The 24,002-nt window shown below is 34.3% G+C and overlaps 1 protein-coding gene across 8 annotated transcripts in view; it reads right to left on the reverse strand.

The window, feature by feature from the left end:
* Positions 1-24,002, reverse strand: part of LOC150109091 (phospholipase D1-like) — a 584,228-nt gene that overhangs the window by 488,800 nt on the left and 71,426 nt on the right. For all 8 annotated transcript variants that reach the window (XM_090411563.1, XM_090411593.1, XM_090411586.1 and 5 more), the window contains 2 exons: positions 18,848-18,952; positions 2,792-2,933 (listed from right to left, as the gene is read on the reverse strand). In XM_090411563.1, the coding sequence (XP_090267689.1) occupies positions 2,792-2,933; positions 18,848-18,935 (230 nt within the window). In that variant the 5' untranslated portion in view covers positions 18,936-18,952. The remainder of the gene's footprint in view (positions 1-2,791; positions 2,934-18,847; positions 18,953-24,002) is intronic.

The raw sequence follows: 24,002 nt of genomic DNA on the forward strand, positions 1-24,002 counted from the left end.
GCAATAGTAGGAGAAATAGGATTGCCCATGGCTGTTCCTTTGATTTGTTGTCATAATTTGTTTTTAAAGCAGAAATAACCAGAATGTGTTACAAAATCAAATAGTTTTTTCTGTTTCTTAGAATTCTTTTGATTATGCCAGCTAACAGCATTTCATTATCGAAACAAATACAGAACATCCATATAAGAAAAGGAATCGGATAAAGTGATTCTCTAAATCCATTTTTAAATTATGGCAGAAATAATAACTGAATGCAAGAAACAGAAATCAAATGGAATAAAAATCAAAAAAGATAATTTAAACTTAGTTATATATATGAGATGATAGAGACAAAGACAAACCAAAGCACACTTTGTAAGCCTTCTGGTCCCTCACTTGCTAGTGGGCATGCCTTTTGCACTTCCTTTAAATACCAAAGATAAGGCAGGCTTCTTGGCTTCTTTTTCTCCAAATATTGTAAAAATGACCAAAGCAAATCACCACCTAAAATACCATGAACTGCTTACAGCATCAGATCTTTTGCCATAAGGAAATCAGGAAAATCTCCACTAGACTTGATGGCATTCCTCTAACTGTGCTATAAACAGATGATACTGTATGTGTTCCAGAATTAATATATATCATGTATCACCTATAAGCATATTCATCTGGCATCTATCCAACAGCATGGAAGTAAATGTTTATCCAACTTTATTCTTTAAAAAAAAAAAAAAAAACAGCCATATTCCTTTCAATACTTGATAGAGAAAATCAACAACCAGCTTCTAAACTATCTTGAGACCCATCAGTTATCACCAATATGGATTCTATCATTTTTGTTCTATAGCAGACCTCCTCATTTAACCTTATCAACCTTTGAACATAGGCCATGGAAAGTTTTGGAGAAACTTGTGGCTGCCCTTCACATTTCCAAGGTCACATCTAGTATCAAGACCTTCTCAACAAGCTTCTATTTATGGATCTCCCTCCTGCCCTTTGTGACTGAATTATCAGTTTCCTCTCTAATCGTTCATTGCATGATATTCAATGAATAACTTCCTCTTGGATCAATGCTGGAATACCTCAGAATTCTTTCTCCTGTATGTCAATGACCCATTGTCTCTCTAACTTCAAATCCTATTCCTAGTTTTGCTGATGACAGCACTTTCCATTCTTCTTCATTTGAGAAATGCTGTAGTCCTCAAATGATTCATAATTCAAGATATTCTATAATTTGTCTTAAATACTGATCTCCTTGCAATCCTAAAGTGTGGTGAAAACAACTTAGTGAATTTCAATGTTATCAAAAGAAAGAAATGTCTTGTTACACCCAAAGAATGATCTTACTTCACTCCCTGTTGCTTTCGATGGTGTTCTACTTTCCAGTTAAGATCAGTTTCTCCTCTTTGGATCAATTTTCACATCTGGCTTATCCTGGCATTAAATATTACACTGTAGTCTCTTTAGCTTTCATAAAACTTGATATTCTTTTTTGTTCAAAACATTGCTTCTCTCATGCCCAACTTTAACACTATAAATCCCAAATGACCTTAGAATACTGTTGTTCTCGCATTTAGGGTGGCACACTCAAAACCCCCCTAAGAAATTCAGGCACCATCTCTCTCTCTCACACACACACACACACCCTCCAGTCACTTTCACATAGGCACTCTGGTTCTGCATTTATACATTTGTTTTATACGTAATTTCATGACCTTTGCTCTAGTGAACTGACCATTAACATTCCTCCTCTTTCCTCTGATCACGTAAAAACATGAGCAACCACTAGTCACTCTCTGTACCCAGTTCAACTCCAAACATATTGAACCATCTACTCACCTTCTTCCTTCATTTTATCTATCTGTGTTTCTTGGAACAGCCTTCTCCATGTTGTTTTTGCCAATGGCACTCCCTAGCTTATCAAAAAAAGGCAACAGATACCTGCTTTCTCCTTAACCATTTGCCCACTTGTATGTGTTGTGAGTCTCATGTGTACAAAACCTATGGCAATTATAAATAATAATAATGTAAATTCTAACTAAAATGAAAAATAAAACAGGTAACAGAATTTAGATACCCAAGAACAACAGCTAAAACACAGAAGTAAAACACCAATTTCCAAAAGCTAAAAAAAATATTATACCTTAAGGACTCATAGGGAGGCCACACATCACCTACACCAGCTGTCATAGTTTCTCTTAAACTCATTCACACAAGATGCACTCAGTATGCTTAAATTCAATATCATTATGTTTAAATTCAACAATAAGAAATCCAACTAAAGAAACAGAAGTAAGGCTTCCACTATGAGTGTTCTACATAATGTCAGGTTTCATTTGTAGGATAATATGCATAATAATATACATACAATTATATGCACACTCCAGAGTTCTGAAGAATTCTGATGAGAAAAAGATGATATTACAGAAAAAAGTTGAATAGCTATTAGGTAAATGATTCCTACCCAACTGTGGGAGTATCATTACTGATTTAATACACCAAATATCAATAAGGTATTCAAACAGACAAGGAGAAGTTCTTTTGTCCCCCCCCCCCCCAGCACAAATTAATATAATCTGAACAATATCTAACATCTCTGAAAAAGTTTCTCTTTTCAAGTTTCCCATGCTAATGTAATGTGCACGATATCAGCATGTCAAATACTGTCAATTAAAATCAACTGATAAATAATCTAAAATAACTTAGTTACATATATTAATACTGTACAAAAATAAAAATTGCTGGAAGAAAAAAAATCATAAATGTCAAAAAGGCAAAAAAGAAAATAAAAAAGTAAAATAAAAAAGCTTACAAATATGGATTTAGGAAATGAGTGGAATGGTATGTTTCTACATCAATTATCTTTACACTTATTTCAACCTTAGGTAACCAGCATGACTGGTCTCTGAAGCTAAGTACAGGTGCATGAACTTTGCAAAAAGGGAAGGAATGCACTGAAAATATAAATAAATATAAATATAAATATATATATATATATATATATATATATAAAAATGGTGATAGTGTAGTTTTATACAACAATTCAAAGAGCATTTGTTTGAAAACAACTATTATCTTTCAGTTTATTCCCTAAATGCACAGATCAAACTGAAAGCAAGATGACTACAAGGATTATGCAATTATGCTAAAAACCCTCAGTCGCAGAATACAGCACATAGTGGAAGACCTCAATGATCAATTAATTGAAAAAATAAAAGGGAAGGAATCTGGATTGCAGCTGGATGAGGCCACAGATAATAATAATGATGCTCACTTGATTTGCTATGTACGGTTTATAGATGGTAATAACATTGTAGAAGACCTTCTCTTTTGTAAAAGTATCACTGCTGGTGCTAAGGCTCCAGACTTGTTCGAGATCCTTGATACTTTTATATCCAAAAATAATTTGAAGTGGATTGAGTACGTTGGTGTCTGTACTGATGGTGCTCATTCTATGTCCGACTGTTATGGAGGATTGCAGGCACTTATTCGAAGCAAGGCCCCTGATGCACTGTGGACCCATTGCGTTATTCACAGGGAAGCACTCGCATCAAAATATATGAGTCCTACATCGAACTAGGTCTTAGAATATGTAGTCAATGTAGTAAACTTTATAAAAACTTGGCAGATGAAGGCAAGGTTTTTCAAAACACTATGTGAGGATATGGGATCCGAGTAAACATCTTCACTGTACTACAGCACTTCGCAACGGCTCTCTCGTGGTAATGTTTTGTCTTGTATGGTTGAACTGCGGCAGGAAATTTATATTTTTCTTAAAGACGAAGACCACAAGTATACCGAAAATTTTGTGAATGAAGATTTTTTCGTAAAGCTTGCATACATGTGATATTTTTGAAAAGATGAATGCTCTGAATCACTCCCTGCAACATGCACCTTTTAAAGTCGATTGAGAAAATTTCAGCTTTTATAAAAAAACTAAAACTATGGAAAAGATAAATGAATGAAGACGAAGGCAAAGAATGTTTCCCCTTGTTACAACAGTTTTTGACCTCCAATGGAGTTGATTTCTCTCGAGGTATGAAATCCATTTTTGAAGAACACTTATCACAGCTTATCACCTGGTTTGAGAAATATTTTCAAAATGATAATATTGATAAATTTGCATGGATTCAAGATCCATTTAATGTCAGTGCTCCATCTGAATTTACTGCTGCAGAAGAAGAGAATCATATTGAGTTGTCTTGCGACAATACGTTGAAAACAAAATTCAGCAGCATGAAATTAACTGAATTTTGGATATCAGTAAAAGATGAATATACCCTTCTGAGTGAAAAAGCTCAGAGAATTTTAATTCCATTTGCGACTTCTTATTTGTGCGAAGGTGGATTTTCGGAGGTCGCTGTGATAAAAATTAAGTATCGCACGAAAATCAATGTGGAGAAGGAAATGAGAGTAGCCATGTCCAGTTTGATTCCAAGATTTGAGAAAATCTGCGGTGATCAACAGTCTCATCCATTCCACCTAATGATAATTAGTTGAATTTGTTCAATTACTTTTCTTGTGATCTTAAATACGTGTTTTCTTTATTTTTACCTAGCCCTTTAAATCAAAAAAAATTATTCGCTATTTCGCAAAGTACTTGTTAGAATTTGACATAAGGTGCCTTGGGAAAACCTGGATTCAACAAGGGCCCGAGAATCAAAAAAGTTTGGGAACCACTGGCCTAGTTCATAGGTTGATATCTGGTGACTATGCTAATGGGCTGGATGTCATACATGTGGTCATGAGTTGCCTATGTCATAAGTCAGGGATTAACTGTGCTACTTCAAATCAGTAAGAGTGAATATTTCCACGTTGCTAGGTATACGATTGATTCTGAACTTTGAATTGGAGCAAATATTTGAAGATGACTCAAGTAATTGGCAACCTTTATATCTTAAGGATTATGTATAGAAAGACTTAGGTGTTAATTCACAATTTTTCACAATATAAATAAACACCAAGAGAGTAAAAAATATATTTATTAAACTCATTAATACAGGGTGCTTAAGGGTCAAAGTTGTATAAGTGGGAGGAAAAGGAATGTGGGGAACCAACCTGGGCTTCTGACCTAATGTCCAATCCTCACCTTCTTGTGGTGCACAATCTTAGATATCTACCCAGATACTGAATGAGGATGTGTTGACAATTTAGGATTTAGCTGAGCAATTGTATTCTTATTGGCTTAACCCACAATGTAAAATGATGGTACAACATGACAGAATTTCATACAGACTGGGACATCAGCTGGTTTAACAAGGCCCCTGTTGTTTTTGTCAGGGAACCAGGGCAAACAGAACAAATTTAGGAACACATCCAGACTCAACATCAGAGTGGGGCATTCAAGATTAGTACTATCGACGTAAAAAGCATCAATGGAAAAGAAATGGAACTAGGAGGAGAGTTGGATAAGTACCAGATTGACAATAACAGGTGTGACAAACAAAGAAAACAAAAACAGTTGAGATATTTCTAAGCAACAAATACAAAATATTATAAACTTCAAGAAGACTCGAAATTCGAAAAAAAGAACATATAGGCAGGGCCGGCCTTCTCTATAAAGGGGCCCGGGTGCAAGAAACCTTTTTGGGCCCTGAAATATTTTTCAAAAGTAAAAATTAAAGGATTCGAAATAAACGTATTGTAAAACCTCTTACCTGCAAATGATTTTGGCACAGGAAAACAAAAAAAAACACATTCGAAACATAACAGGTTAGCATAACGTTTACTGAACACAAAACAAAAGTATTAAATAATTAAACTAAATAAATATTTAACACAAACAAAAGTAATCTGGCTCACCAACTAGCACACAGAAACTATTTACAATTAATTATTGTTTAAAGTAATAAAAAAAAATTAATTTATGCACATAAAAAAATAAATAGGTTTACTATTTAGGGGCCTAGTTTTAATAACACGTATATTGCTTAATATGTATTTATTTAAATATGCGATTTTTTTTTTGCTATGTCATTAATCATTTCCGAAAAATTACAATTTTTGGCAATTTCCTTTTCGATGCTTAATATAGCAAGTGCATTTAAGCGTTCTTCGCACATACTAAAAGAACGCTTTGCACTTGCTATAGTAACTGGTAACGTAAAGAAAATTTTCAATACAGTTAGCACATTTGGATATAGTTTTATGAACTATTTCCAAATGTGCTAACTGTTATTTAAACTATTATAACTTATAATAGTTATAATGTTATTTAAACATTATAACTATTATTTAATATATATTTCAATATGTCTTGCGCATTATTTACATTTTTTTTGGTCCAAGATTAATTTTCGTAACAAATCAATTTCCTGGATTAAGTCTTCATTTATATCTTTACTATAATATTTTACAAAATCCCTTGAGCGGTTTTCTAGTTCATTTTTTTATAATGTTTTTATATCAGTGATTAATTTAAAATAAGAAATAACATTGGGTATATTTTTAAATCTCTCATCTATTTGTACAATAACAGTATTGTCAATCACAACATTGAAAAAGTGACATCTAAATTCTTCTACCAGGTTTAGTAAAACTTCATCTTCTGCTAGTTCGGAAAAATAATCTTTTTCTTTTTCGAATTCTTTTTTTCAGGAAAGTCTTCGGAAATATTCGAGTTTCATGCTACCATTTTTGCGTCGTCTAAAAATGTGTTCAATTTTGATCTTAAAGTTTGAATTTCATTTTTAATTTTATTCACTAAATTTTTAAATCTCTCATCTATTTGTACAATAACAGTATCAATCATGTTGTGATTGATACTGTTATTGTACAAATAGCAAATCTAAATGATGCACAATTCTTTTTTTCGTATTTTTAATTCTGTTTACATGATCCATTACCACAGGATCATATTTACTTAATAATTCTATTAAACTTAAAAAAAAATTTCCATTATTTGGGGTTCCTATTGTTTCATGGGATCCTTGAAATGACAGATTATTACTTGCTAAAAATAGAATTACATGTACAATTCTTTGGAATAGTAATTGTAGATGTTCTGTTTCTTTATTTATATTAATTTGATTTGTTCTGTCAACAGTCGAACATAAATTAAGCCTTTTTAATAATTCTTGCCAAGTAATAAAAAAATTTAATTGACTAACAGAAAGCTCATGATCTCAAATTACAGATGACAGTTTTCTCCATTTATTAAAACCATTGCTGGCCTAGTTGGCCGAGTGGTTAGCGTATCTGCTCTCCAGCCAAAAGGCTGCAGGTTCGAATCCTGCCATGGGCATGGATGTTTGTGATTGTCTGTGAAAGTACTAGTGGTGGTAGTCTGCAGTAGATGGCGCTGGTGTTAGATGATGAAGGTTGGTGGAGTAGTGAGACGAAGAGTTGTAGAGTAGATGCCCTCTCTCAATAAGTCTTTGGACTCCCTGGAGGTGTGATATAATAATAATAATAATAATATATAAATCGTGTTGATTGATCTTTTCCTCTTCTTTTGGAAAATAATACACAACAAAAGCAAAATACTGAGTCTTGAGCTTTTGAGTAAACTAACCAGCTGCGAAGCTGAGTTGCACCATTTGGCATTTTTTTTAAATAGTACAATATAGAAAATGATCTACCTTCAACATTCTTAACGAATGCGTCTTGATGATGTTTAGGTCCGGTTTTAACATAAAATAATCTAAATTTATCAGTTATAATATTTGGCCACAAACCTGGATCATTTATATTCACTTGATCACCATCTTTATTATTGTTTTCATCGTTATTTGCTGTATCCAAAATGTTTGAATAATCAGACGCATCTTTTTCGACGAATCCCACAGTTTCTACATTTTCGGTGAAAAGTTTGTAGCTTGTTTGGAGTTTTCTTCTTCAGTTGAAGTTTGAATCTGACATCGCAACTGCTGAAATCATAGCAATTTCGCTGTCAGATTTATTTTGTAGCCATGAAAACAAATCTACTTGACTTTTTGAGAAAACTTTTCTTCTTTTTTCTTTTCTGCTGATTTCCTTTTTTGATACCCAGAGGGATACTTTCTTGGCATGGACATTATGGGTTAGGCTTTGCCTGTCGAATAAGTAAATAATATTAAATATTTTTATCCCATGAATTAACAAAAAGTTAAATATGTACATACTTTTTACAATATTACAAAATTTTAGAAACACTCAAGGAATGCGTTTATTTTTTCGTTTGTTTACTTCAGTGCATCAGTTTTCACCCTTATCTATTACTATTAACTGAGTTGAAATTAACGTAGTTGAGATCTAATCACGTGCGGGCAACATTTCATAATCCTGAATATTGATAATACATTTCACATAGCTTTAAAAATAACTTGCCATATTTACTAGAATATAACTGGTCCTCACGTATAACTCACACCCCCGATTTTACTTTGCAAAAAAAAAGAAATTGAAAAGTTTCCCGTAACCTCACACAGAAAAAAGGTTAATCACGTTCACCTCATGGCAATAGTGACTTGCTTCCCGTGGCAAACCACGCACCCTCCATACTAGCCAATACGTCTGCAGACGCAAGTAAAAGCAGGTCATTTTATTGTATCACTGAATAAGGTACAAACATTTGCAGTCTGTGTAATATATTTCTCAACAAATAGTGCAATTAGAGACAGCTGGGATAAAAATGGCACTAACTAATGAATTGCATATCCCTTCCCCCAAAAACTATGCTATTTAGCCACAAGGAAAACCATATGCTGCACTAGCAAAGACTAAAAACTAGTTGTGTGGGAGTCTGTCCCCCAAGCTCAAATGCAAAGCAACAATAAAAATCAACAGAAAGTATTAAAATTTGTAAACGTCTTAAAGCTAGAAAATATATAGTGAATATTGTTATGGCACTTTCAGATATTGAATTTGGTTGAAGAGAATTAGCATTTCAATTCAAAAATTGTCTGCTGACATCTTTACTGGCCTAGTACCATGGCTGTCTGTTCATTAGTCATTCGTGAAGGATTGTTCATTAAGTATCTCAAGTCTTGTAAATTACTGCTAATTTTTGCTTGAAATAATGGGAAAGCAGATGGTGCTATTTGGGTAGGATGCACACAAGGAAACTGCTCTCTAGGCAGGAAATAGCAATTGCAATATATGCGGGAATTTTACGAAAAAAACTGAAAACTTTAGTTTCTGAAAATCAATGTAAAGGAAATTTGCTTTTATATCTAATAAGCTAAACATATTAATTAACAATAAATACTTCCAATCCATATTTTAATGACTTATATCAAATGAAAAGATATATCAAATGATGGTAAAGGAGTCATGCCACATCTGGATGCCTGATGAATAATGTAACAACTGAACTGGACAAAACTTGTACATCAGTATATCACGGAGATATATCAATGGCTTGGAAATAGGATGTTTGTTTCTAATTTTCTTATTACTTATTATTATGAAACAGTTTAACTAATTATTGCATTTTTATTTGGTATAGCTGTACTTAATAAAATTGTATTATATTAAGTTAAAATATGTGGCAGCGAAGATGTTTGAAATGTATTTTTTTATTTAATTATTTTTTTAAGATGAGCCCTGGGTTGCGTGCCGGAAAAAACGTCATTGAAGTGCCACATTTGGCAGGCATGTCAAGGGTGTCCATCCCTGCTCTAGACTAACCATATATAAAGAATATAATAAATATTTTTTCGATGGTTTCGATAACAAGCCAAATGATATAAATGTGCAACAGACTAACTATGAATCAGGCATTTTAGGGTAAAAACGAAATCATGTTTGTTAATTTTTATACACTGCATAAACGCATCAAAAGGGTTAAGCAAAAACCCTAATATAATAGAGAAACACAGAGATATTAATATTACTGGGGGACCTAAAATCCGGTCGATGAAATCCCTTTAGTTATAAGCAAAATTAGAAGAAAAAAAATAAAATAAAATAAAAAATACGTTTCCACAAATGTAAAGTGACTGTGCCCACTTGATCGTGGGGCCCAGGTGCATTGCACCCAACCACCCCCCCAAGCTGGCCAGCCCTGCATATAGGAGATGTTAACAACAACAGAACAGACACTTCAGGATTAGCCCATCATTTGATTTCTCACAAATCCATCGATTGGGATAACAGCTCCATGGCTTATATAGAAGAAAATTTTAGATGTAGAAACTTCAAAGAAGCTGCAGTCGTATCCAGGACAGGAGATAATCTAAACAAAAATGAAGGTATGATACTGAAAGACATCTGGAAAAGCCTAATAAATTCACTTAGCTTACCAGAATTTCATTTTGCGATAAACTATAGAACACACTCAACAAACAATTACTGAGACTCCACACTCAATGCGTATGATGTTACACGTAAGTTTTAATTTTACTTGATTTGACTGTGCTACTCCATTCTTTTTTACTAGTAAACATTTTTGGACCGACTTTCTTGTCCAGAAGAAGCCAGACAGAATAGCTGGTGAAACTTGTTGACAATTGTGTAGATCTTATAATATTTATGATCGAATAATAAACCAAAAGAATATAACTCAATTTCAATGTTAAGTGACCAAATAATTTAACAATAACAAAATATTAAGTTAGTAACGAAGTAAATTTTTCATGAAGTACTAATCATATCCTGTACACCCCTTGAGGGTACATGTCAGGAATTTGATGATGATGATGAAAATATTATAATTCAGGCAAAAACAATCACAGAAAGAAAGGAGTAACTATAGTATCATCATCATCAAATTCCGGACATGTACTCTCAAGGGGTGTACAGGATATGATAGCACTACATGAAAAATTTACATCTTTACTAACTTCCTATCTATAATTTTCCTCCAAATCAGTCTGTCACTTGTCAAGACTCCAACATTATCAGATCTTATATTTCTATCATCTAAGGCACTTTGTACCATATCAATCCACCTATAATCTTGGTCTTCCTCTGGGTCGTTTTCCTGCCGACCTGGCAGAGAATACACGTTTTGCTAATCTTTCCTCACCCATTCTGTTTAAGTGACCATACCACCTGAGATTAGCTCTGCTAACGCATTCCTGAATGCTGACAATGTCAAGTTCTGTCCTAATATCCTCGTTTTTAATATATTGCCATTGATACCATCTGTTCACACCTCTAATCTTTCTCAAGACTCTCAGATCTGCAGTCTCTAGTCTTTGGTCAAGTGTTTTACTTCTGACCCAGCTCTCAGATCCATAAGTTAAAACTGATTTCACAGTGTCTTGTATAAGCTAATTTAGTGTTCCGACTAATTTCTCTCTCATTCCATATGAATTTATTCAATTGACTTCCTACCATACCAGCTCTGTTGATTCTGTTGTCTATTTCCATATTTAATTTACCATCTTCACTAAAAATCGTGCCTAAGTAGCTGAAATGTTTTACTTGTTCCACAGGTTCTCCGTTTCACAATGCAGTTGACATTTTCAACGATTCAACCTATTTTCATTGTTTTTGTCTTTTTATTGCTGACCTTCATACTATATCTGTTACAACAGTTTTTCAATTTAGTCAGGGAATCTTGCAAACTTGTAGTGGATTTATTTAGAAGTATAACATCGTCCAAATAAAGCAAAGAGCTGACATTAACATCTCCAATACTGATATCATGTTTAATACCACTTTCCTTCATAATGTGATCCATATAGATAATAAATAACAGAGGGGATAATGTACATCCTTGTCTCACACCAGATTTAACATTAAACCTTCTTCCTGTACTTCCTTCAATTCTAACTGCTGACTTACAACTCAAATAAAGACTAAGTATTGCTTGATATAATGCCCCATTGACACCATATAATTGTAGTGTATTGAATAGCTTCTCTCTCTCTGTCTTGGCAACTTGTCATATGCATTTTCCAGATCGACAAAACTTAAATACAGATCTTTGTATTTAAGATCTGTATTTAAGTTTTTATTGAAGGAGGTACAGGAAGATGTAGGATTTTTAATTTTTCAAGAAATGACAATATATACTAGAATATTAATTATAAAAAACTTGAATTAATACCTTTCTATATTTCAGCAATGTTACATTGCCATCATGAGGAATAACAAAAAAAAAACAATGACATGTGCACAGGCACTAACACTGAGCGAATGAGGCTCACTAAAGGCACCAAAAGTTAGGCTAAATTGGATTGTCTTGGCCATTGGGCTGACTATCTTAAAATGTATGCTTTCAAAATCTGAGGCAGTCTCCTGCATCCAAATTTAATGAGATTTGGAAAGTTTTTCAGAGCCGAGGCAGAATCGAGGAACAATCTTTCATACCTTGTATTTGCTGCAGTGTAATAGCGTGGCCTTCTTCCAGCATATCCTGTGGTGGGTGTCCAAAACATGGTCAGCAAGTCCTGAATGGCTGTATTGGTGGAACTAGATATAGTCCTTGTGTTCAGATATCCTGATATTGGCTGTCTGTCCTGCCTGTTTGGTCATAGTAGTACAGTTTGCAACTGCAAGGGACCAGATATACTCCTGTAGGTGTAGAGGATGTGGCTGGTCTTTAGTAGAGCAGATAAGAGATATGCTAGTTAATTGGTTGTAAGGTTATATTTCCTTAGGATTTTTGTTAATTTTTCAGATGTGCTCTGGATATATGGATCGGTGACAGATTTTGAGTAATCTCTGCTTTAAAAAAAAAAAAAAGGGCGGGGTTCAGGTTACATGGCTTTAATATTTTGGGGGGATTGCAGCTATTGGATATGGTCAAGTTCAATAGCTAGGGCACTGTTATCTGAATTGAATGCCAGGGATCCATCAGGCTGGCATGTAATCAGAGTATCTTTTCCTTTTCCAAGGTACAGTGGATTCTGGGGTGTTGGTTGTTTAGGTATGTGTGTTAAGAAATTGTGGAATATATCCAGGTCATGTGGCCAAATGGAGAGCACATTATCTATGTCGTGTATCCAGATAGTGGGTTTGTGTGTGGAAAGGGGGGGTAGTTTAAGGCTCTTTCTTCAAAAGTCTCCATGAAGAAGTTGGTCAGGGATGGCAAAAGTGGAGAATCCAAAGCTGTCCCTCTATTTGTTGGTAGAATTTTCCTTGCCAAATGAAATAGCCCGAGTTCATGGTGAACTGAAATAGGGCTGAGATATCGGGAGGAAATATGGCTTGGATGAGGTCTAAGGTATCTTTAAGTTGGACACTGGTGAATAAGGAAGAGACATCAAAATTTACCATTATGTTAGTGTGTTGGAGGTTTTCTATACTGCATTTAAAGTGGGATGAGTCTTTTTATGTGTGAAGGTGTCTTGCCAGTATATTGTGTGAGGCTCTTTGGCTAAATGTTCGGCTAATTTGTATGTGGGTGAATCAATGCCATTCACAATGGAAAGTAATAGCACATTTATGGATTTTTGGTAGTTCATATATCTGGGGGGGGGGGGGGTTAGTCTATAACTTCCACAGGCCAAGAGGTAACATTTTTAAGGAGCCTATAGAGTATTTTGATTTGTGTGCTGGTGGAATCATAGTCTACAGGGAGGTAAGTAGAACGATCTAGAAGTAAAGAGGCAAGATTACCTGAGTAACACGATTGGTTTAAAACCACAGTGGTATTTCCTTTATCTACTTTGGTAATTATTATTGTTGTTGCATTTAATCTCTTACAGAGCTTCATATTCTTTTTTGTGATCAGTTGCTTTTTGGTGGTTTAGCTTGGGTGAGAACACTGGCTACATCCACTCTGATGTTTGCAATATGGTTGGGAAGGCTGTAGATACCTTGTTCTACTCGTATCATTATTTCCTCTGCCCAAATTTTTTTTATGCACTATTACAAAGTTATGGCCATGTGTGAGTGCACTAGTTGCTTCAGGCTTCACGGTAAGGGAAGATAGGTTTATTACCTTGTTAGAAGGTAGTTGAGGTTTGGGAGCAGAGTTTTTTTGTAGACTTTCAAATTTCTTACTCTGCTAACATCATATTCTTTGAAATTCTCTGTCTGTTGAAGCATTTGAGATGTCGGAAAGGATCATTCGAAGGCTGACGTTCAGGCTGAATGTCCATTTGGCCACATGGTCTGGATATACTCCACAATTTCTAACACATCTAAACAATCAACACCCTAGGATCCAGTTTACCTTGGAAAAGGAAAACAACAACAGTCTCCCATTCCTAGATACTATGATTATATGCCAGCCTGATGGATCCCTGGCATTCTCCATTTACAGAAAATCTACATATACAGGTAGATAAAGTCACCCACTCCTCCCCCACCAAAAAAAACAATATGGATTATAAAGGACCTATATAACAGGGCAAAATTTATCAGTTGAGAAATGAGTGTACATGATGCATTTTAAACAGCTTCGTATGATATTTGTTGAAATCATAAAGAATATCAAATTTAAGGTAACATGCATTCACAAGATTTTATGTTAATTTTGAAATTAGCACGAAACCCTTTAAAATATGACAATGTAGTAGAACAAATGAAAATCAGGTAAAACACCAGGCCCTGATCAGATCCCTATTAAATTGTTAAAGAAAGTAAATGAAAACACACTTAATGACCTAAAGGTTATTTTTAATAACATCTATGATACAGGATACATCCCTGATGATCTAAGGAAATCCATCTTTGTCACTATTTCCAAAATTCCAAGAACTTTTGAATGTACAGAATATAGACTAATAAGTTTAACAAGCCATGTAACAAAATTACTACTGAGAATAATCCTAGAAAGAATAAAAGGTACTTTGTCAGTAGCAATAGAAGACACTCAATCAGGTTTTCAAAAAGACAAAAGGTACAAGAGAAGGAATCTTCAATTTGAAAACATTATGTGAAAGAAGCCCTGACAACCAGAAAAGCATATATCTTTGTTTTATTGATTACACCAAAGCATTTGATTCAATAGATCACAAGAAATTAATACATATCCTACAGAATAATGGGTTAAAAGGAAAAGATCTACGTATAATTACAAATATATACTGGAATCAAATGGCCTCAATAAGATATAAAATACATATTCTGGCAACTTTGAAATCAAAAAAGGAGTAAGGCAAGGATGTGTCTTATCACCCTTACTGTACAATATATATAGTGAGCAAGTTTTTAAAAATATTTCAGAACTGAAGGGTGTAAAAGTCAGAGGTAGGAACTTCAACAACTTCAGGTATGCAGATGACACAGTTCTTATAGCTGAATCTGAAGATGATCTTCAAAACTTAATCACAGAAATTTACAACAGAAGCTCAGACATGGGACTAATTATTAACCTAAAGAAAACAAAGTGCATGATTATATCAAAAGAACCAATAAATAAGAAACTGAACATAAATGTTAACAAAAAGAAAATTGAACAGGTTCAGTCTTTTATATATTTGGGACAAATATTTACAGACAGAGGAAATTCCCTTAAAGAAATAAAAAGAAGAATAGAGATAGCAAGAAAAGCCTTTACGGATATGAAAACTGTTCTAACATCCAGAGACATTAATATAGATACAAGAAAAAAAGATTAATAAAATGCTATATCTGGTCAAGCCTTCTCTACGACAGTGAAACTTGGACTCTAAATAAAGAAGCAGAGAAAAATTGGAAGCTTTCGAAATGTGGACCATCAGAAGAATGTTGAAAATACCATGGACAGAGAAAATGAAAAACGAAGATGTTTTAAAGAAAGCAAAAATGAAAAGAACATTAATGAAAATAATTAAAGAGCGAAAACTTAAATATTTTGGACATCTAACTAGACAAGAAGGCATTCAGAAATTAATATTAGAAGAGAAATTGGTGGGAAAAAGAGGAGAGGTAGACCCAGGAGAATGGGGTTTGATGACATTAAGGACTGGACTGGCTTGAATTACCATAAATGTTCCAGAGCAGCAAAAGAAAGAAAAAGGTTGCCAACCTCCTTCTAAGGAATGACACTTAAAGAAGAAGTAGAACAAAAAGATTTATATCCCATCATGACAGATCAACTTCAAAATCACCATTAAAATACTTGAAAATGATGAATATTCAAATTGATTTACTAATATTTTTTTTATATGAAATAATGTTTGGTTTACTTTTCTATTGAAGTCCATTTTAATAAATTTGCCAGTCAGTTTGCTTTGCTTTGTTGGCTAGTCAAAAGAAAATGAATAAAGCCAGTATGATAATGATGTATATGATAATTAAAACTAAATTAGGAAGTATTACTGTCTCTGCTTCATTAGTGAAATGATCTTGAACTTTACTGCAGTGCAAACATTGAAAGGTGACCAAATTCTCAGATACCCATTGACAGTTGCATGAAAAAGAAACACACATAATATTGGTCAACAAATTATGTTTTCTAATGAAATTAAGTGATTCTAATGAATTCCGATATGTTGATTCTGAAATGAAAAGAATTCCACATAAGAATTTTAATTATATTATTTACAGATACTGTCTGCCCACAGTTGAGAAAACCATAGCCAGCAGAGTGCCAAGAAGGGTCAATTCAAGTTGAAGGGAAGAAAGGAATAAAAGATATATGAATTCATCACCAACATACAAAATCATGTGCTTTCTTGTTTGTCACTGCACTAATTTTCCAACTGTCATACAAGCAAAATAGTTACCACTTTAAAAACTAGAATGTTCATGAAAATAATAAGCTAATTTTCCAACATTTAATAATAAACTCATCCCACAAGACAGACTAATTACCCTATTATTGGAATGATTAGCCTACTGCCATGGGTAGAAGTATCGAGGGTTCTCTCATCTGTGGTTGTTAAAAATATTCCAATACTGTACTAATTGACAAGAATTAGTACAGTCAACTCTCACACTACAGAAAACAAATCCATAGCAAACTACTGAAAGGTCTTGACTAAAATATCAAACTCTTCCCATGATCCCTACAGGTTTTTTATAGTGAGAGTCAACTACCATAATATATTAACTTAATGTTTTGTGAATTAACTGCTCTTTTATAGCTGGTGTGACTCACGGCATGTAGTGTATATTGTGGAATATTATAGCACAAACTTGATCTGTTAAGAGTGCTTACTCATTCTTTCTTTCAAATCTTATTTTTCAATTTATTATGTTACATTTAAAAATTTTGAGACTACTAAACAAGTGCAGACTGTCTTTTTCTTTTATGTCTAATTCATTTACAAGTGTTGAGAAGCAACATATGTGTGCATGGTGGCTGCATTAAAGCAAGTTCCTCATTATTCTGTGCATTTTAAACAATTTGATGAAATGGATTCAGGGAGAAGGCAGGCCTATGGGATGTCACTGATTTGGGGAAAGCAAAAGATCGTATAACAAATTATTTTTGTTTAAGAAGTGCATCAATTTTCTATGAAAAATAAACATCATCATCAGTTTCCTGATATGTATCCCCAAGTGTTCTGGTTACTATGACAGCACTACATGATTAAGTTATTATTTTTATTAATTATTATTAATCTCCTATCCACAATTTTCCTACAAATTAGTCTAATACTTGTAGGCACTCCAATATTGTCATATCTAACATTTCTTTCTTTTAAGGCAGCATTCCTCAACTGCCAGGCTGCAGCCCAGTATCAGGCCCTGGCATCAATTATACCAGGCTGTGAGAGATTCTCCTAGAATTTGTCATTTTAGTTTTCTAAGCATTTTTCATGAATAAATATTTTATAGTGGAAATATTCTGAGGAGAATAATATTCATGAATGTGTCAAAAGATTCAGATCCAAAACGCCTAAATAACATCTGTGTAGCAAATGTCAGTGACCAAGCCATGTATTTTTAAACATGGAAGTACAGTATTCACAAATGATCGGGAATTTTCAGACATCTACATCTTTTAACATTTGGGAAAGGGAATACCGCTGTTTATGACCAGTCATAAAAATTAAAATTCTCTCATTAAACATCTAATACACACACACGAGGCCAGTAACATGCAGAATGCCAGCAGCCATTAAATGTCTACACAGCGCATGCATGTATTCAGTTGTTATTCTTATTTTCAAATAGTTTATTATGATCAATACGTGTTTATAACCCAATTCTTTTTTTTATTTTATTCAGTTTTATCTCCTGATGATGCAAAACAGGAATTTTATCAAACTAGTTGAGTGTCTTAATAAATAATTTTAATACCAGTTGTTCTATGTAGTAAAAATACTGGCAAGTTAAAGAAAATGTCCAGGATGTTGGGAAGAAAAAAAGAGAGAGAGAGAGAATTATCTGCCATTTGAGTTAATAGACAGTATTGATCTAATAGTTTAACAGCAAATACTAGCATCTCTTCCAACTTCCACTTTGATGTGTAAAAAAAGATAAGGAAAAACAACAGAGAGAGAGAGAAGGCTAGTTTGAATTATGAACACACTGAAATCTTCAAGGAAGCTTACCCAGAGATAAATCAGACAATATAAAATGATTTTTAAAAATCAAGGAGGCCATAGCAGTTCAGAAGTAGGAGGGTGATAAATGAAAGCAACAAAGCATGGCAAGGAAATTTTGGACCAATGCCATACAAGGAGGGAGAGGATCTTAATAAATATCTAGCATGGTATGTCTTTTCTAATGCAGCTCCTACATGTGAAAGGTTGTAAAACCTATAGTATGCCAGTACCATAGGTGTGGTAAGGTGTTTTTTTCACACAGCCTGGAAACTCTGCTCTAGAGACTGAACAGTGACAGTTCTCCAAATAAGCAGGATGGGTATCTCACAACAGGCTATGAAATTCATCATCTGCCTAAAGACAATCATAAACATTCATACTCATAGCAGAATTCAAACCTGCAGCCAGTTGACTGGACAGCATGAAAGCTAACCAGGCACAGCAAAGAAATTTTAAAACAAAATCATCGAACTATGGATTAAATCATCATGTGATAAATGACTTAAATAACAAATTGTTTGTTAGAACACAATGTGACAGTTATGATTAATTATAAAATTAAATTTTACCTTCATGTGCAGATGGCCTTTCTTCTTCTTCAAATTCTGATGTTTTATTAGCAATCAAGATCCCTTGGCCATCTGTACCATCGGCCATTTGTATCCCTACTGATCCTAAAATAAATTAAAAATAACTGATAACAATAAAATAATTGTTAATTCTACCATGAAAGGCTAATAAGAAGAAACTCATTGAAATATTTAAATCCCATTTTAACAAGTTTTTTTTTAAAGCAAATGCAACAAACATGTGAAAAATAGTGAGCCCACTCATTATTTTGTAGCCAAGATAATATGGTTTCCTTTATAAAGTAACTGAAATATGCCATAGAATTTTGCTCCATTGACTTCTCAAATGGGTGAAACAGTCATTTCAAGGCAATGAATATTAAATATTCATCTCCTTGAAGCTCATGTTTAAGCATCAGAAATGCCAAAATCACATAAGGATGATATATAGGGTGTATTTCTACAGGTATCCCACTTACATCACTACATGTGCTCTATTGAAATAGGCACTACTTGCAAAGACTGCTGTTTCATCAAGATCTTTAGTCTTTTTCTGAATCACACAATTCAAATGAACCATAAATATCTTTGTACAAAATTCAGTATAGAATTCAAGGCAGTAATGGAGTATCCATTACTGCCTTGGGAAGAATCAATGCCTCTGGAGTCAAAAAAGTAACAGCAGCATCTTTTCACAGCAAAAGATTATTGAAATTTCTTCAGCAGAGGCAACTGATATTTGGATTCTGGATCACGGTGTCCAAATTCAAAGGAGATTATGGATGATAAACTTTTGTTTAACAAGATGAATTTCACTGACATGTGCTCTTGTTTATCCATTATTGAGAGCCTGAGAACTCTGGTAAAAAAATACCACATCAGTAAAACATCTATGTAATGGAATTCAGCTATCAAAAAGCACACCATTTAGAGTCACTTAATGTTAAGTTACCAAGTAGATGTATCTTTATCAATCCAGGCAAGTTCTTAAACTTTGAGACTACCGAATTCTATATGAAAATTTCTTTTTTGACGAACAGTCAATTGTCTGCACAATCAAATGTTTGATTCAACTACAATATTGGCATGCCCTTTACAATCATGCATATTAAATTGATGAATATTCACATATTTTATAGAAAATCTTTATCTTAAGATTTTTACCTGAAATATTCCACAGTCATTAAAAATTAAATTTCATAAAACAGCTAAGAAACACAATGACCACTATTTATTATTAATATTTATAATTTCGTGACACCTCCAAAGACTCATCGAGAGAGGGCACCTACTTTACAACTCTCCGTTTCCACTACTTTCACACATTTCCATCTACACCAATGCTGTCTACTGCCCACCACCACTAGCATTTTTTTTTTTTTTTGTCTGTAAACTGCATGTATCCTGAAGGCCCATTTGTCTGTATGCAGGACAAAAAATTGAGTTTCCAAGAGAAAAAAACCCTGCTACCTCTGTATGAGATCAGCTAACTCACCTTCAATTGAAAAAAACCTATATAAAGATTCCTCTCATCACTACAAGAATTAAACTTAGGCACAACGTACTGTTGTTTTTCCAATTGTGCTATGGAGGCTCTAAATAAAAAAAAAAAAATACCACATCAGTAAAACGTCTAACATCTACATAATGGAATTCATCTAACAGATAAGCTTAGGCGTTGATGCTTATTCATGACTTATTTTCACGGTATTAACAACACCACAAACACTTTTAACAACAAGGATGTTTTATTAACGCTAATATTTCGCTGATTTTCAACTCGGTATCATCAGAGCACAACACACATGTAAACGCGACAGTGAGTGAGTGAAACAATATAATTGCAAAAGACAAAAGATCTAAAGTCCTATTTTTGGCGCCTTCTAATTGGGAAAAAAAAAGCAGCAGCAGTTATCCAGGAGTTTTTCTTAGGATAACCGTCTCCCAAATTTTTGGCAAATTAATGCAACCATATTTGTTAAGGTTGGGAGAATTCTTCAAAGCCATTGCTGACTCAAAAAATAATCTTTCAGATCTATAACGACTCCTAAATAGCACATTTGTTTTCCTCCATCTAATACTGTGTGAAGGAGTGTCCAAAGCGTGGTCTGCCAGTCCCGACTTGCCATAGTAATAGTAGCGAACGTATCTTTCATGTTCTTCCAGGCGGATGTTCACTGATCTTCCTGTTTGCCCATAATAGGCCAAGTCACAGTCACATGGAACTTCATACACTCCTGGGTGTGCTAAAGGGTGAAGTTTATCCTTTGGCGAGCGGATCAGAGTTGCCAGCTTGACATGAGGTTTGAAGGTGGTGCGAAGGCCATGTTTCAACAATACTTTGGCCATTGCTGGCGGAAGATCGTGGATACCCCGTTCTACTTTCATCATAATTTCGAGTTTAGGAATTTGTTTAGGCGCGACGGCAAAGTTATGTCCTAAAGTGAGAGCGTTCTTGGCTTCTTCAGTGAGTGTTTCCGACGATAGGTTTACGACCACGTGGTCTCGTCGAAGTTGCGGTCGGGACTTTGTATGTTGGCGCTGTTGTAGTAGTTCAAATTTCTTTAGGTGCTTGCTTTTAACTTTTGTGAATTCTTTTTTTGCTGCAACTTCGGAGATCTGCTGTAGGACAGTCCATATTTCAGGATTTAACACGTTTATTAGTTCTTGTTGTAGAGCTGTGATAGAGCTGTTTAACTTACTAAGCTCTATGCTACGATGAAAGTAGAACGGGGTATCCACGATCTTCCACCAGCAATGGCCAATAACGTGCGACTAGACATAACAAGTATTATAAACAAAGCTAAGCTTCCAAAAAGCAATATGCCACGTAAGCAAATAACTGCCCTAAAAAAGTTATATAATAATAAAAATATTATTATTACAAAAGCCGATAAAGGAAATGCAACAGTTATCATGAATAAAGAAGAGTATAACAAAAAAATGCAAGATCTCATATGTGACAGTTCCACGTATCAAATTATACATCGAGACCCTACGATGTCGCAAAAGAAAAAAGTCCGAAAATTACTGAAAAAAGTGACATCATGGCCCAAAGAAATCATCAGGAAAATAAAACCAATTCATGTTAAAACACCCCGTATTTATGGATTACCAAAAATCCACAAAACTAATATTCCCCTACGCTACATAGTTGATAGCATAGATAGTCCCACATATAAACTGGCCCGGCATTTAGCTAAGTCGCTTGCCCCTCTTACTGGCAACTCCTCTACTTTTGTAAAAAATTCTATCCATTTCAAAACACTGGTTAAAAATCTAATCCTAAAAAATTCAGACATAATGGTTAGTTTCGATGTCACCTCCCTATTTACCAATGTACCACTTATAGACACCCTTGATTTAATCAAGTCTAAATTTCCCCCAGATATTTTTGAATTATTTAAATTTACCATGAATACAGGTTACTTTACATGGGGGGGGAAATTCTACAAACAGATTAATGGTACTGCTATGGGTTCCCCCCTCTCTCCCCCGTTAGCAAATTTTTACATGGAATACTTTGAAAACAAAGTACTTACCACAGCTACATACAAGCCACAAGTGTGGTTGCACTATGTAGATGATGTGTTTGCTATCTGGCCCCATGGACAAGACACTTTGGATGCTTTTGTCACCCACCTAAACAGCCAACACCCCAAAATTCACTTCACAGTAGAAAAAGAATCAAATAACTATTTACCATTTCTTGACACATTAGTCACCCGCCTTTCAGATGGATCACTATCTTTTTCTATTTACAGGAAGCCTACACACACACAGGAAGATACCCATAAACAATCACATCATCATCCAGTCCAACAGTACGGCATTTTAAAAACACTTACACACAGAGCCAGAGCCATTTGTTCTAACGATACAGCTCTGACCACTGAACTTCAGTACCTGCGCCATACGTTCTTAGCCAACGGGTACAATCCCTACAAAATAGATAAAATACTACATAGGCACATTACTCTGCCCTCCCCTAATACACAAGATTACAACATGACCATTTCTATTCCCTATATCAGAGGTACATCGGAAAAGATAGCCAAAGTATTGTTGAAACATGGCCTTCGCACCACCTTCAAACCTCATGTCAAGCTGGCAACTCTGATCTGCTCGCCAAAGGATAAACTTCACCCTTTAGCACACCCAGGAGTGTATGAAGTTCCATGTGACTGTGACTTGGCCTATTATGGGCAAACAGGAAGATCAGTGAACATCCGCCTGGAAGAACATGAAAGATACATTTGCTACTATTACTATGGCAAGTCGGAACTGGCAGATCACGCTTTGGACACTCCTTCACACAGGATTAGATGGAGGAAAACGAATGTGCTATTTAGGAGTCGTTATAGATCTGAAAGATTATTTTTTGAGTCAGCAATGGCTTTGAAGAATTCTCCCAACCTTAACAAATATGATTGCATTAATTTGCCAAAAATTTCGGAGACAGTTATCCTAAAAAAAACTCCTGGATAACTGCTGATTTTTTTTTTTTCCCCCCCCCATTAGAGGACGCCAAAATTAGGACTTTAGATCTTTTGTCTTTTGCAATTATATTGTTTCACTCACTCACTGTCGCGTTTACATGTGTGTTGTGCTCTGATGATGCTGAGTTGAAAATCAGCGAAATATTAGCGTTAATAAAACATCCTTGTTGATAAAAGTGTTTGTGGTGTTGTTAATACCGTGAAAAATAAGTCATGAGTAATGGAATTCAGTTATCAAAAAGCACACAATTCACAGTCACTTAATGTTAAGTTACCAATTAGATGCATCTTTATCAATCCATGCAAGTGTTTTCTTAAACTTTGAGAATATTGAATTCTATATGAAAATTTTTTTTTGACGAACCCTTATGAAACTTTCATCAAGTACTGGAAGAAAAATTATGGCAATGAACAGCTACGTGCAAAATATTTGTCAAGTAAAAATATGATATATAACATTACAAATGATAAAGTAATATATGTGTTTTATAAATAATTTAATAAAAATATTCACTCACTAAATGCATAAATCTGCACAACACATATGAGCTTGCAGCGAACTGCACAAATGATCAGTTTGGTGTAATGTTTATTATTAGAAACAAAGTAGGCATCAAATCTAATCTATTTTAATGTTTTACTAAAAACGTTGCAGT

The sequence above is a fragment of the Typopeltis vanoorti genome, chromosome 2 (genome assembly GCF_054136105.1).
Source record: "Typopeltis vanoorti isolate ZY-2024b chromosome 2, IOZ_Tvanoo_1.0, whole genome shotgun sequence".
NCBI lineage: Eukaryota > Metazoa > Arthropoda > Arachnida > Uropygi > Thelyphonidae > Typopeltis > Typopeltis vanoorti.